Raw genomic sequence first — 14,507 nt, 5'->3', positions numbered from 1 at the left:
AAATATTCTGTGTCATATATAATTCTGACATGATCTTTTTATTGCCTTTAATGTAAAAATTCATAAATAAGCTCTTGTAAAATTATTTTCAATCTGTCTGCTAAAATTATTGTAAATAATTATAATCATTGATCAGTAATGATATTGATCTGTGGTTCAATGTAAAGGCATTAATGTATGTAAACTTGATACCTATACTCTTGCATGTTATCTCCCTGTAAGATAGAATTTGTTTTATTTTGGAGATATTTTTAAAGTGTATTTTTAAAGTATTTGTAATAAGAACCTGGTAATTCATCTGATCCAGATATTTTTCCTGATTGAATCTTTTTTATAGTTTTAAGAGACTTCACATCTGTGTTTGCTTCTCTGTAGACCTTGGTAATTTTTTTAAATTTTAAAATAATCATCTATCATTTTCAGGTCCATGTCATGTACTTTGTACAAGTTAGAATTTTACTATTTTTGTATAACTCCATTGTCTGCTAATACAGAACTCCTGCTTCAAGTTTCAAAATCATCTTCTTTTCATTATTTTTTCTTAATTTATACACTAACTCTGCCTTTGCAGTTTACTCATGAGGTGTGGCTGTCTGAAGATTAAATGAGTCTATTTCAACTTCTGCCTTCATTTGGAGGAAGATTTCAGGCATCTATCACTAGTCACCAACGATACCCAAGTTATGACACTGGTTCCTCACCTCAAACACAATTAGATTGCCATAAATGATCCCTGGAAGTCTATTTCCAGAAAAATTATAATTAGAGAGATTTTAAATTATTTTTAAAATATCACTAATTAACTCAGGTTCTTTCTGATGAACTGTTAATGTAACCAAAACATTATATGAAATCAACAAGTAGGATTTATTTGTGTATCAGAACAACCAAACAAGACATTTTTATAAGTATCCAATCTAAAAAATAGTTTCTGGAGCCTAGGATACAAAAGTATAGTATCTTTTTAAAGCATGATGTACCCTTCATTATCCTTCAAATTAAATTATTGCAGATAATTTTGCATTATTGTTCAAATTTGATTATTAATACATTTTGGAGGAGTATAACTATCCAATTGAAAGTTTATTACAACATTTATATCTCCATCAAGAATTAATTATTCAAAAAATAGTAAATAATTTTGGAAATTATTTATAAATTCCTTCCAGATTATCTTTTGTGGGGCCATTAAAGTTTACCTTAGCAATATGAAAAACATATATCTTCAATCAGTCAATAAAGTATCATTCATTATCTAAAAATGCTTGAACCATAACATCATATTTTGGCATTTTTTTAGTCATTCTTATAAAAGAAAGTTTATTTTAATATTATGCCCAGAGTAATGTTTTTGTGAGATGGATGGTGATATTAATATGATATCAGTATAGAAACACACATATATACATCAATATTCCAGTGGTTTAAGTTGTGTTATGGGGTTTATGAAATACTCATGAGAGTGAAAGCAATTTGCTTCCTAGAAGCTATCTGCTCCATTCTTATCATTTTTTCAATTTATGTCTGAGAAAAAGAGAATATGTTTGGTGTAGTAGTTAAGGAATCAGCTATTAACTAGGAAACTGTGCTTCAGGCATGTTGCCAGCTGGCAAGTCATTATCAGTCCTAGAAAGAAAGCAATAGCAAACTATTTGCAAAAATGCTGTGAAGAAAACTTGCAAGGACTTATTCAGGCACTTGTCAGGAGCTGACTTGAAGGCACAGACATACAGAGAGAGAAATACCACTGAAGTATAACCAATCAAAAGAAGTGTAAATCTATTCATTAGTAGCAAAGTCTAAAATCTTTATTAATCTTTTGATAGGATTTAAATATTAAGTATATATACACAAATCATTATTCTGCTCTACAAGAATTCAAAAAAAAATTACAAGCGGGGGGGGGGCACTAATTACAACCAAGATAGTGAAGAAGAAAATCACATTTGAAAGTTCATACTTGATAAATGTATTTTTCATGTTATAAATGTAACTCTATTTACATGTCAGTGATTTTATTCAGTCTAAAAGCAAGGAGATAATTTTCATGAAATTAAAAGTTGACTAGCATTTGATTTCAGTTAAGTGAAATTCAATTCACCATATTTTTCGGAATATAAAACGCACCTTTTCCCCTCAAAATAGAGGCTGAAAATCGGGGTGCATCTTATACACCGAATACAGCATTTTTTGCCTCCTGAAGCCCCGTCCCTTCATCAGAGCCTCTAGGAAGCTTTTAGAGAGCTCCAGGGGGCTGGGGAGGGCAGAAATGAGCAAAGAAACAGGCCGTTTTTTGCTCCCCTAGCCTCCAGCAACACTCTATAAGCCTCCATAAGGCTATGCATGCAATTTTTTTGACAAAAAACGGCCCCGTTTTCATGAAAAATGGACCGTTTTTTTGCTCGTTTTTGCCCCCCCCAGGAGCACTCTGCAAGTCCCCCCAAGGCTATTCATGCCTTTAAAAAACAACGAGCCTGTTTTTGCGAAAAATGGACCATTTTGGGGAGGTTTGCAGACTGCAAACCCCCTCCCCCTTTTGGAATGCTCTTTAACTGATTGATGAGAATTACATTGATCAAGTGCTGTGCCAGCAAAAACAAAGTCTTAGGTGCTGCAGATTGTCAGTGATTTCCTTCTCCAGCCCGTGGATAAATACACCTGGAAACATCTACCTGCCTACCTACTCTCTCTCTCCCTACCTATCTAATGTATTTCTCTCTCTCTTTTTATTTTTCTCTCTCTATCCCTCTACCCACTTACTTACCTACACTCTCTCTCTCCCTACCTACCTACTATATTTCTCTCTATATATATTTCTCTCTCTCTATCCCTTTATCTACCTACCTACCTTCTGTATTTCTCTCTCTCTCCCGCTCTATCCCTCTACCTACACCTACTTTTTTTTTAATTTGCCTCTTCAAAACTTTGGTGCATCTTATACTTCGGGGCGTCTTATACTCCGAAAAATACGGCATATAGCAAAACTTTCTCATATAATTAAATTGTATAAATGAGATCAATACTTTTCTAGGATCTTGCTATTAAATTTCATTACATGTGTTGAAGTTATACCTTTGGGTTCCTTTTCCCATTATGTTTGTTCTCTCTCCTTCTCCCCTCTCCTTCCCTCTCTGCCTCCTCCCTCCCTCCCCCCCTCCCCCCCTCTCTCTAGGAGTGGTCATACTTTACTTGCCTTTTGGTTTTCCCGTCAAGAGGGAAAACTCAACAGGCAGCAGACGATTGAATTGGGCCATCATATTCTCAAAGCACACATCTTTAAGGTAAGCAGAAAAAAATGATAACATCTTTTTGCTGGATTCTGTGTACTGGTGTGTATTGCTGTTATAATAAAGCATAAATAATGTTTACCTTCTGAGTTGTATATTGTAGTTTAGTCAATTAACAAGGAAGATCAAGTTTCCATTCTCAGATAGCTCACTACCAGAACTATATAACAAGGAAAGAGAAAATTCACAATGTTCCTGCATGATTTTTCTGTTGTTACCAGACACATGAAAAATAATTCTAAATCTTTGGTTGACACAATTTCTTTCATTATTAAATCTTTCTTATCCAAAATGTAGAAAATGGAACAGTAGATAGATATACTAAAGGACAGTATGAATGATTATTTTTATCTCACCTCTCTCTTGTGAATCTGGTGAGCAAGATTCACAAGAATCTTGAAAATAATTTGTTTTTGACCTGGGAATTGGAGATCCTCTTCTAAAAATGTGTTATAATCGATAAATCCCCATTAAAGCATTTTTCCATGGTTGAAATATAATTTGTAGATCAGAAATAATTTTATAGGCTTTTAGTAAAGCCCAAGATCTTTAAAAAATGGAAGCATTAAAACTGTCATAAAAATGTGTCTATAGGAATCCTAATTTCAGTGACAGATGATCCAATGCTAAACAGTCACACCAATTATTTTCATATCTAATTCAGGATTAGAGAGATAGGAAGGAAAATTACTAAGTGACAATAGAAATGATCATTGATATTCTGGCTTTTTTTTCTTTGAGCATAGCATTTAAAATATTCCATCTATTACATTATTTTTATAATGTCTTAAAGAAATTATTTAGTTTTAACTTTAAATTACTGCTAGTAGATATGAGATTAAATTGTTCATGAGATTTAATTACAAATGAAAATAAATGTATACTGTTTATCTTTTTCAGGGGCTTAGTAAAAAAGTTGGTGTTTCTTCCTCAATTCTTCAAGGGCTTTGGATTTCTTATAGCTCAGAAGGTCTTTCCATGGCATTGGCTTCTCTACGCAATTTGTACACACCCAATATAAAGGTACTAGAAATTGAGATTGCCTTTTAAGGTCCAGATGGTGGAGACCAAATCCTCTTGTGATTTTGTCAAAACAGCAGCTTTGAGTTTAAATAGAAACTTGGGTTTGACGTGAAAACTCTATTAATGTCAAGAGATGCTCTCTCTTAGAAAAAAAACAATAAAATATTTTTTAAAACCAAGACCATGCTAGGTAGACAACGTTTTAAGTGTAGGGTCCTTTTGTGGAACACATTATCCTCTATATCTTCTGCTCATTCCAGAGTGGAGCATATTATCTATTCCATTCAGTTCATTAAGCAAAGGCAATGTTTTGATAGATGTTCCTATTGGAAACAACAATCCTTCCCACTTAGTTTAGTTTACATTATTGTCATTGCACCTTGTACAACAGCATTAAATGCCATCTTCAGTGTACATTTTAACTATAAAAATAAAACACAAACACACATACTTCATAGTCTATACAATTGAATTGAAAACCCAATATTTCATTAATATAGCTACTGCCCTGGGATAGAAGTTGTTTTTCAGCCTATTTGTCCTTGTTTTTATTATCCTGTACCATCTACCAGATGGTAACGCTTCTGGTTTTGCCTTGATCTGGAAAACAAATCTCCATTTAGTTGTGCATAGGTTTTTGACATTACATCAGAGCAAAATGGAGAATACCCTTGTTTGGCCTACTTCAGGCAACCTTGTTCACTTTTGTTTCAGAAACAGGTAGTCCTCAACTTACAACTACAATTGGGGTCAGAACTTCCATTGCTAAGAGGATGACTGTTAAATGAGTTGTGCCTGATTTTATGATCTTTTTTTTTTTTGCTGTAGTTATTAAATGAATCACGTGGTCATTAAGCAACTTCAGCTTCCCCATTGACTTTTTTTCTGGAAGTCAGCTGGCAGTTACCTGACCCTGGGACACCACAATCAACATAAATGCATGCTGGTTGCTGAGCACTTTAACTTTAACTTTTAACTTTTATTTAATTTCTAGACCGCCCCTCTCCCAGAAGGGACTCGGGGCGGTGTACAGTCATATTAAAACAGTAAATATACATAATATAAATATAAAATAAATATAGGGCTGGAGGAGGTAGCAATAGTTTACTGTACAATAGTTAAAGTTAGATTAAAATTTTAAAAATTTAAAAATACATTAGAAACACCCCTAAAAACTATCCCAGGGTAAAAATATTTGCCAGGAGGTATGAATGGGACTATAAATGGGCCAGGCCAGCTAATTGGAACAGGTGAGTCTTAAGTTTTTGTCGGAAGGAGTGGAGGTCGGTAGTAGTTCTGATATCGGGGGGGAGGTCATTCCAGAGGGTTGGGCCCATCACAGAGAAGGCTCTACTCCTAGGCGCTGCCCGTTGGCATTGCTTGGTGGATGGCATCCGGAGGAGTCCCTCCCTGTGAGAGCGAATTGGTCGCAGGGATGTATGCGGTAGGATGCGATCCCGCAGGTAACTAGGTCCTGTGCCATGGAGTGCTTTGAAGATGGTAATCAACACCTTGAAACGCACCTGAAAAACCACAGGCAGCCAGTGCAGCTCGCGCAGGAGAGGTGTTATGTGGGAGTACCTAGTACTCCCCATGATGGCCCGCGCGGCCGCATTCTGAACTAGCTGTAGTCTTCGGGTGCATCTCAAGGGGAGCCCCATGTAGAGAGCATTGCAGTAGTCCAGACGAGACGTCACCAGCGCATGAGTGACTGTGTGTAAGGCATCCCGGTCCAATAGGGGGCGCAATTGGCGCACCAGGCGAACCTGGTGGAACGCCTCCCTTGCCACGGCTGCCACATGGTCATCCATCGACAGCCGGGCATCTAGGATGACGGCCAAATTGTGCGCCCGTTCCACAGGGGGCAGTTGCTCGCCCCCTATGGCCAGCGATGGAGTCCACTGGTTGAACCGAGGCGCCGGTAACCACAGCCACTCTGTCTTGGAGGGGTTGAGCCTGAGTCTGTTGTCCCCCATCCAGACCCGGACGGCTTCCAAACACCGGGACATCATTTCGACAGCCTCGTTGGGGTGGTTTGGGGTGGAAATGTACAGCTGAGTGTCATCAGCGTACAGATGGTATCCAACCCCAAAACCACGGATGATCTCACCCAGCGGCTTCACATATGTGTTGAACAGAAGGGGCGAGAGGACCGACCCCTGCGGCACCCCACAAGTGAGCGACCTCAGGGTCGACCTCTGCTCCCCTGCCAACACACATTGCGTCCGGTCGGAGAGGTAGGAGCCGAACCACCGTAAAACGGTGCCCCTTACTCCCATCCCCTCCAGCCGGCGCAATAGGATACCATGGTCGATGGTATCAAAAGCCGCTGATAGATCTAATAGGACCAGGATAGAGGAATAACCCCTATCTCTGGCCCTCCAGAGATCATCAACCAACGCGACCAAGGCCGTCTCCGTGCTGTGACTGGGTCGGAAACCGGACTGGCGCGGGTCTAGATAATCGGTTTCTTCCAGGTGCCGTGGGAATTGCTGTGCCACCACATTCAGCACTCAGATTTTGATCATGGTTCCATGGGGTTCCAGTTGCAAGTTTGAGGATAAGTCATAAGTATAAGGATTAAACTTTTTTCAGCACCATCATAACTTTAAATAGTTGCTAAGCAAATTGTTTAGAGACTTTACAAAGTGAAGGATCACTTGTAACAGAAATTTAGCAAGATTTTTTTTTATATTCCAATGAACTATATTTCTATTTTTTTCTTCCCTTTATTTCTATCAAGATCTATCAGTATGATAAATTATGATTTCCATAAATTTGAAGGTATTTCTCCAAATTATCAGATCCAGTTTCCTTATTTCTCAGGACATTTTGCCAACTGTTCTAATATATCTTTGTTTGATATAGTTAATGTAAGTTGTTGTATTTTATCTGCTCATTCATTCATTTGCTTTAGACAACTCCAGACAAACTCTAGGCAGCTTTTAGTATAGCAACAAATCACAAAATATATAATCTATGTAGAAAGCATTTAATGAAATGACAAATCAAGCTATCAATACAGAAGTATATATTACACACCCAGCAAGAGGCTGCAGCTCATCTTGCTCAGGGTCTGGGAGGAAAAGCAGACACTTCAGAACACTATTAATGTGGGACCTACCTGAATTTCAGGGTGATTTTCATTCTAGAAGGCAGATGCTGTAACAGAGAAGTCATGCTTTCTGGGTCTCAGTAGGTGACATTGTTTGATTGAAGGAACCCAGAGCATGCCAACCCCTGTTGCTTTGAACCAGCTGCACAGACTCTACAGGATATAAATAGTCCCTCAAGTAATTAGATCTTAAGTTATGTAGGGCTTTATACATCATAACCAGCACCTTGGATTGCCCCCAGCAGCAAACTGGCTACTGATGTGATTTGCAAAGCAAGACTGTCGTGTGAACACACTGAGGTATATCTGTCACTGTCCATGCCACTATACTCTGACCTAGTTGAAGCTACCAAGTGGTTTTCAAGGACAGCTTTGTAGGGCATATTGCAGCAATAGAAAATTTTATTAATTCATGTATTAATTTTATATCTTGCCTTTCTAACAGCAAATGGAGCTCAGAATGTTAGGAGATAAAAAATAATATTTCTTTACAATTCATCAAGAATTTTAGAAGGCATACAAATAACAAGCAAAACAAACAAGAATGGACAAGTCAGTATATTCTCTCCATCCTGATCCTAAAGTTGTTCTCAACCAAGTCCAATCTGTAACTTTTTGTGTGGATTTTAAAGAAATAATATATGAAAATTCTAAAAAAATCTTCACAGATTCTTTAAATTTTCACTCTTTATCCCAATGTGTACCTATCATACATAATCGATTTTACACATGCACCCCTTTTATTATTGATTTGGTTTTTTTTAATAAATCTGTGGTTAAGATGTTTTAGTGGGAAGGATAACCCATAAATGTATATATTCAAGAAGGCTAGAATACTATTTGTCCCTTTCTTTCTTTGCCAGCAGTAATATTTTAAAAACATTTTCTATCTCTTTCTTTATAAAGATCTAGCAGTTCTTGAAATTTATTAAGTTCACATATACCATATGAATTATACACCTGCACAGAATTCTATCTAAAATCTGACTAAATCAATCTAATGGGAATTATTTAGTCTTATATATTAATTTTATTAAAATTTTAGGCTGGAAGCAGATTGGCAACCAATGGAGATTATGCAACAATGGGTGCCCTCACTGCCTGCACAATTGCATTCTGGAGCAGCTGTAACTGGTGCATGTTATTGTTTCACTTTTCCTAATTAATTTCCTATGCAAAGCTTAAACTAGGAGCAGAAAGAATGAGATAATACTTTTTTAATTTTTATTTGGCTTTTTGTAAATTTTCCACATAAACTGAGAAGAATATAATCTTAGGCTAAAATTGATCAGAATTAGGTAGAACCTGTTCAGGACTTTCTACAGTCCACAGATTTTTTCGTTAGACTCCCATTATCCATGTATAACATGTGATTAGGCACAGCTCAGGCTACAATCTAGAGTCTTGGGCTAAGATGTTTAAAGCCCCTTCTGAATTTACTTATGTCCAGATGCACTATGTTGTTGTTTTTTCATCTGCTTCTTTAAACCTTTCATTTGGTTTGCTTTTGTATTATATTGTATCTTTTTCGTTTGTTGTATTGTGAGGCCCCAGTTTTGGAGTTGGATGCACCTAAATCAAATGAATTAAATTAAATGTATAGATAATTGTTCAAAGAATTGTAGCTATATTAGTGAGTAAACATTCATTACATTCATTTCTATTCTTCTCACTCTAGTTTTCCAAAGAATTGCTATCCAATTCAACATCAACTCTGGGGAGAGTTGGTACCAAAAACACTGACTTTTCAGTTCAGAAAATCAAATTTTCTCAGGTATTAGAAATCTGGAGAATATTGCTCTAATATATTACTGCTCTTTTCCTTGTTGCATAGGTCAGTCGTCTGCTGATCTTGGGAGGTGCCAACATCAATTACAGGACTGAAGTGCTAAACAATGCCCCAATTTTGTGTGTCCAGTCTCACCTTGGTTACTCTGAGATGGTGGCCTTGCTGTTGGAGTTTGGAGCAAACGTTGATGCCTCTTCTGAAAGTGGTTTAACATCTCTTGGTTATGCTGCTGCTGCTGGATATTTAAGCATTGTGGCACTTTTATGCAAGAAGAGAGCCAAGGTGATGAAGGGGTTGGAATGGGTGACTGCTAAGTTGGCATAGCTATCTAGAACACTAAAGTGGGATTGGGGTGTGATATGGTAGAATTGCTCTTTAATTTATTTGAATCAGATAAGTGACTATATTTTTCTGATTAAAAAGCTAGTGGAATAATAAAATATTTAGATATTAGGAATGTGCATTTCATAGCTGAATCTGAAAAGGTGCTATGGAGCAGGCATGGGCATACATGCTATATCTATTAACAATCATTTAAAACAGCTGTATTTTTGTGTGGGCATATTTGATAATCTTGCAATCATAAGAAAATATATATTTCAGTTCAGGATGAGTAGCAGGATGTGACATGCTATTATAGAGCAAGTGCTGATTGAATTGATGAGAAGATCTCAGCATTATTTGTATAAAGTGGTGTTATAAACTTTTTCCAGCTACTTTGAAAAAGCTGAGGATCTAAACTGAAATGCAATCTGTACAATACTCTGGTGAATTGCATATGTAAGAAACACAGTACATTGGGAACTAGTATTTCCCAGGATAGGAATGTAGAATATGTCAACAATGTACTAGTACCTCACATTATGCATGAGAAATTCAAGCAAGGTGTCTACTAAGAAGAGGAAAACATAGGAAAAATGAGTGCCAGGGTTAAACTCTGGTATAAGAAAGACTGTACCCTCATTTTGGCAGAGGGCATTCAATTGATTTACTGTAAGTGTCTTCAGATGTTTGACAAATCAAATTTTTTAATTAGTCATATTACACCAAGTGCCTAGGTTGCTTTTATTGAGTTTGAATCTGATAAATAGCTTGATTTCCCTTTCTACACTTCTGCATCAGTGAGAGGAGTACTGTCACATACACATTTGGGATTCAGAACAATGACTACTGCCCAGTTAAGACATTGTTTTGACATATACATAAGACAGCTACTCAATTCAACCAGCCAATCCAGAACTTGAATAATTTAGCCCAGCAGGTTCAACAAAACATGTCACTACTGCAGACTACATAGCAGAAGAGATAGCAGAAGATATACTACAGATATACCAAAATACCAGGCAGGTGACAGCAAAATCAAGATTGGCCAGTGTGGGAGCAGTGATTGTTTCATCACCAAAATTAAAGGATGTACAATTCAGTTATGACATGCCTATGAAATATAATATAAAATATGTAAAGATGTACTAATTAGTGCATCAGAACACGTCAAATAGAGAGTCCTCAATTTACAACCATATTTGGGATCATAATTTCTGATACAAAGCATGATTTGTATATTCATATGACCACATCACTTAGCAACAATAGTCTCAGCAGTCTCAGTTGCTGCCATTGACCAAGAATCACAGGTCCTTAAATGAGTACCAATTCCAAACTAAGCCATTCTGGGCTTGGTCCCTCCTAGCCCTGAGATAAGGGATTGTGTCCAACTCTTCTCATCTCACCTACTTACTCCACATTTCTGTCCTTTTCGTTATCTAACACCCTGCCTTTCAGGGCAGCAAACAACCCCTGATTGCATGGTTCTTGGGCTGCTTGCCATGCGCTGGAAAGTTGCAGTCACTCCAGCTCAATCAGTCAGTGACCTTTGCCGTCTTGCACGACCTCTGTCGCCCTGGACCTTCACTGGCTTCTTGTTCTCACTGCTAATGAGGCATGCCTAGCTGCTGGGCCAGGCTTGGGTAGGCTTTTGCTATGAAAAGAGGAGCCCTAAAGCCACAGCATATAAAAAAGCTGTTTATGGGCCAGACTGGGACTGGGTTTTCATTGTGGAGGGAAAATGCCAAAAGCAGCCCCCGCTTCAATGCAAAATCCAACTCCAGTCAATCCAGCCCAGGAGTGCAACAAAAAGGAGATTTTTAATAATTGGATTATGTCAACCTGTTTCCGACCTTGGGATACATTTTTAATTGACTTTATAGCTGATCATATTTTAGAGCTAAACCACTTGATTTTTGATGGGACCATAATCATGGCACATATTTAGTGGATCTTATTTCAACAGCTGGGATGTTGTATTCAATCCTCTTCTTGGTAAATCATAATTAATTCAGAAGTATAAAAGAGCAAATTCTACATTAGAACAATTTATTTGTTTGTTTCTCTCATTCAATATATGAGAGAATGTACTTTTAATTCAGGTCTCCCATCAGCTGCCATCTTTGAATTCACTTATAGCACCATTGGGGAGGGGTGTGTGTGTTTCTGCGTATCTTCTGGTTTTGAATATACCAGAAGCTTCCTTCTTCCTTCAGGAGTTTTAGGCAGGTCACTCCTTCAAAAACTATGATATGCTGCACTAAATATTCCTATCAATACTTTCATAACTGCCAACATCAGGATGGGCTCCCTTCACCAATGTAATGAAATAATAGATTGGGGTTTTCTATCAACCATCTATCCTCTAAGAATTATCAAGAAGCTGGGGCTATGCTTATTGGTTAATTTTTCATAGTGACACAGTGAAATGGACTTTACTTGCAGTTTTCTTACACACTAACAATACTCAATTTGTAATTGTTCGATAATGATTCAAATATACCCATTATCATGCACATATCAATTCTACTGCCTCTTCCAATCTTAATAAATGGGGAAGAGTGTATTTTAGAGTCTTGATTCAGGAGAGGCAATTTGAACATTGATTTATTGGAAAGGACAGTCAGTGTATACTTGGGAGGCCATGATTGCTGTGCATATACCCTGCTCCCTATGCTTACACAGAAGCCATAACTATCTGTGATCCCAGCTATTACTGAAGGAAGGGGACTTTGATGAAGCAGGAGAGGCTGGACAGGGGTGAGCAGGAAAGAGTAGCATAGTGACTCTCCAATTACGTCTCAGATTTGCAGACTAGAGAAGACTTTATTGCTGGAAAGGAAGATCTGAAGTAATAGGTATCTTAACTGGCTCTGGTTGAAGTGGGGTCTTAACGGTGATGAAAATGAAGTAGTGGGAGGAAGAACACTATCCATTTTTGCAACTTGTTCTATTAGAAAGAAGAACTTTCTGTGATGGGAGACAGAGAATGAGAGGGGAAATGCCACCCATCTAAGGGGTATTTCCTGATTCTTCCAATCAAACAGAGGATGGGAATGGAGAATGTGAAGAAGAAGATGGTGAAGTGGATGCACTGGGAGCTAGAATTGTCAATATTTCAGAAGGCAACTGCTACCTAACACTAAACATAAGAAACGAAAGGAAAAATGTTAGAGTTTAGATTTCATTTTCATCACTATCTAAAGATGAAATCCATATAATTATTAGGGTGGCTTGTAAATAATTTTACTATCAGTCAACTTACAATATCAGTTGGGACTGGGATTCCCATCAATAAATGATGCGGTTGTAAAATATCACCACCTACTTAGCGATGGCAATCCCTTGCAGTTGCAATTGTTGTCATTAACCAAATCCCACAGTTGTTTGACAAGGCAACCTTCTGCCAGTTTCCAACAACCAAAGTTCATGGGGAAGCCAGCAACAAGCTGTAAGTCCTACACTGCGAAACAGATAAGTAGCTTCTGGTGATGATGAGGATGGTGGTAGATGGGGAGAGGAGGAGGGAAAGGGAGGATGCACAAGGAGCTGCATAAGAGGTGTGAGTCAAGAAGTGTGTGCAAAGGTGTGGGGATGAATAGGGAATCAAGAAGGGTGCAAGAGTTTAGCGCAAGTTGGGGACAGGATGGGAGTGAGGGTGAGGTGCAGATATAAGTGCGAACCTGTTGATAAACACACAGATCACAACCATATGTCCATAGTGATGTTGGGACAGCCAAACTTTCAACGACAGGGCATAGCCATCATTTGGCGTAACTTTGAACATTTGCTACATGAATGACTGTAGGTCAAGGACTACTTATATTATAAAACAACTGTTTTCAAAGGACACCCGATTTTAGGAATTTATTCTGGCTAATTCTGCATATATTTGGCCAGAGAAACATAGTAGAGATATTTCTATAGGAATATTGCATTGTAATGATAGTTACTGAAACAGTTTAATTTTAATTGTGGTTTTCCTTTTGTTGCCAAGGTGGATCACTTGGACAAGAATGGTCAATGTGCATTGGTACATGCAGCTCTTAGAGGCCACCTGGAGGTTGTCAAATTTTTGATTCAGTGTGACTGGACAATGGCTGGACAGCTACAAGGAGTGTTCAAAAAAAGCCAGGCCATCCAACAAGCACTCATTGCTGCTGCTAGCATGGGATATACTGAGGTAAACTGTTACATAGTCTTGCTGAATGGCTAGGTAGCCTTCAAATTAGATATATTTATTCAAGATCCTGGTTAATAACTCTTTATTGAAGTTTGAAAGAAGTAAAATAATTGCCACTATTCAGGGAGATTGAAATATGATGAGCATAGTTTTAAAACTGGATGAAGAAACATTGATAACTTAAACTATGTTTATAACATTACTTTAAAAATGATAAAAATGCAATTGATCTTCCTCTGTTTTAAATTTTATATTTTGCTTTTATGTTTTCAACATTTTATTTGTAACTTCCCAGAGTCGCAGAGGAAGATTGGCATTTTCTGAATGTGATTGATTGATTAGTTAAAAAGTTCTAGTAATGAAAGTCAAGAAAAGGAAAAAAATGGGAATAAGGTTAAATATAAAGAAGAACAAACTAATTCAGATCCCACAACCAACTTTAAAATTGATAATGAAGATAATTGAAGTTTGGACATTACCTGTCTTTTAGGATTGTCTATCAACAGTAAAAAAAACAGCAATCAAGAAGTACACCAAAGACTAGCACTTAATAGTGTACCAGTTAGGGTCTTGAAATGATATTCAGATACAATGTTGTGTCTATACTTACAAACATCAGAATCATGCAAGTAATAGGTTTTCTTGTGACACTCTGAAATCAAACATTGGATTTTGAAAAAGCAGAATAGGAGAGAACTAGTGCTGGTTTGCATTTTGGTGTTAGTGAAGGCTTCTGAGAATACTATGAATAGCCAAGGAAAAAAACCCCAAATTGACCATATAACA

At 37.4% G+C, this 14,507-nt stretch overlaps 1 protein-coding gene across 7 annotated transcripts in view; it reads left to right on the top strand.

The window, feature by feature from the left end:
* The window catches only part of TANC2 (tetratricopeptide repeat, ankyrin repeat and coiled-coil containing 2), a gene marked incomplete at its 3' end in the record, with an annotated part of 370,267 nt that overhangs the window by 298,420 nt on the left and 57,340 nt on the right, over positions 1–14,507 (top strand). For all 7 annotated transcript variants that reach the window (XM_081933706.1, XM_081933707.1, XM_081933702.1 and 4 more), the window contains 4 exons: positions 3,173–3,281; positions 4,188–4,310; positions 9,260–9,496; positions 13,536–13,721. In XM_081933706.1, coding sequence (XP_081789832.1) covers positions 3,173–3,281; positions 4,188–4,310; positions 9,260–9,496; positions 13,536–13,721 — 655 coding nt within the window. The remainder of the gene's footprint in view (positions 1–3,172; positions 3,282–4,187; positions 4,311–9,259; positions 9,497–13,535; positions 13,722–14,507) is intronic.

The sequence above is a fragment of the Natrix helvetica genome (genome assembly GCF_964273705.1).
Source record: "Natrix helvetica genome assembly, chromosome: Z".
In the NCBI taxonomy this organism is placed as follows: domain Eukaryota; kingdom Metazoa; phylum Chordata; class Lepidosauria; order Squamata; family Natricidae; genus Natrix; species Natrix helvetica.
The sequence above is the reverse complement of the archived record's forward strand: the minus strand, read 5'-3'. Positions and strand labels throughout refer to the sequence as shown.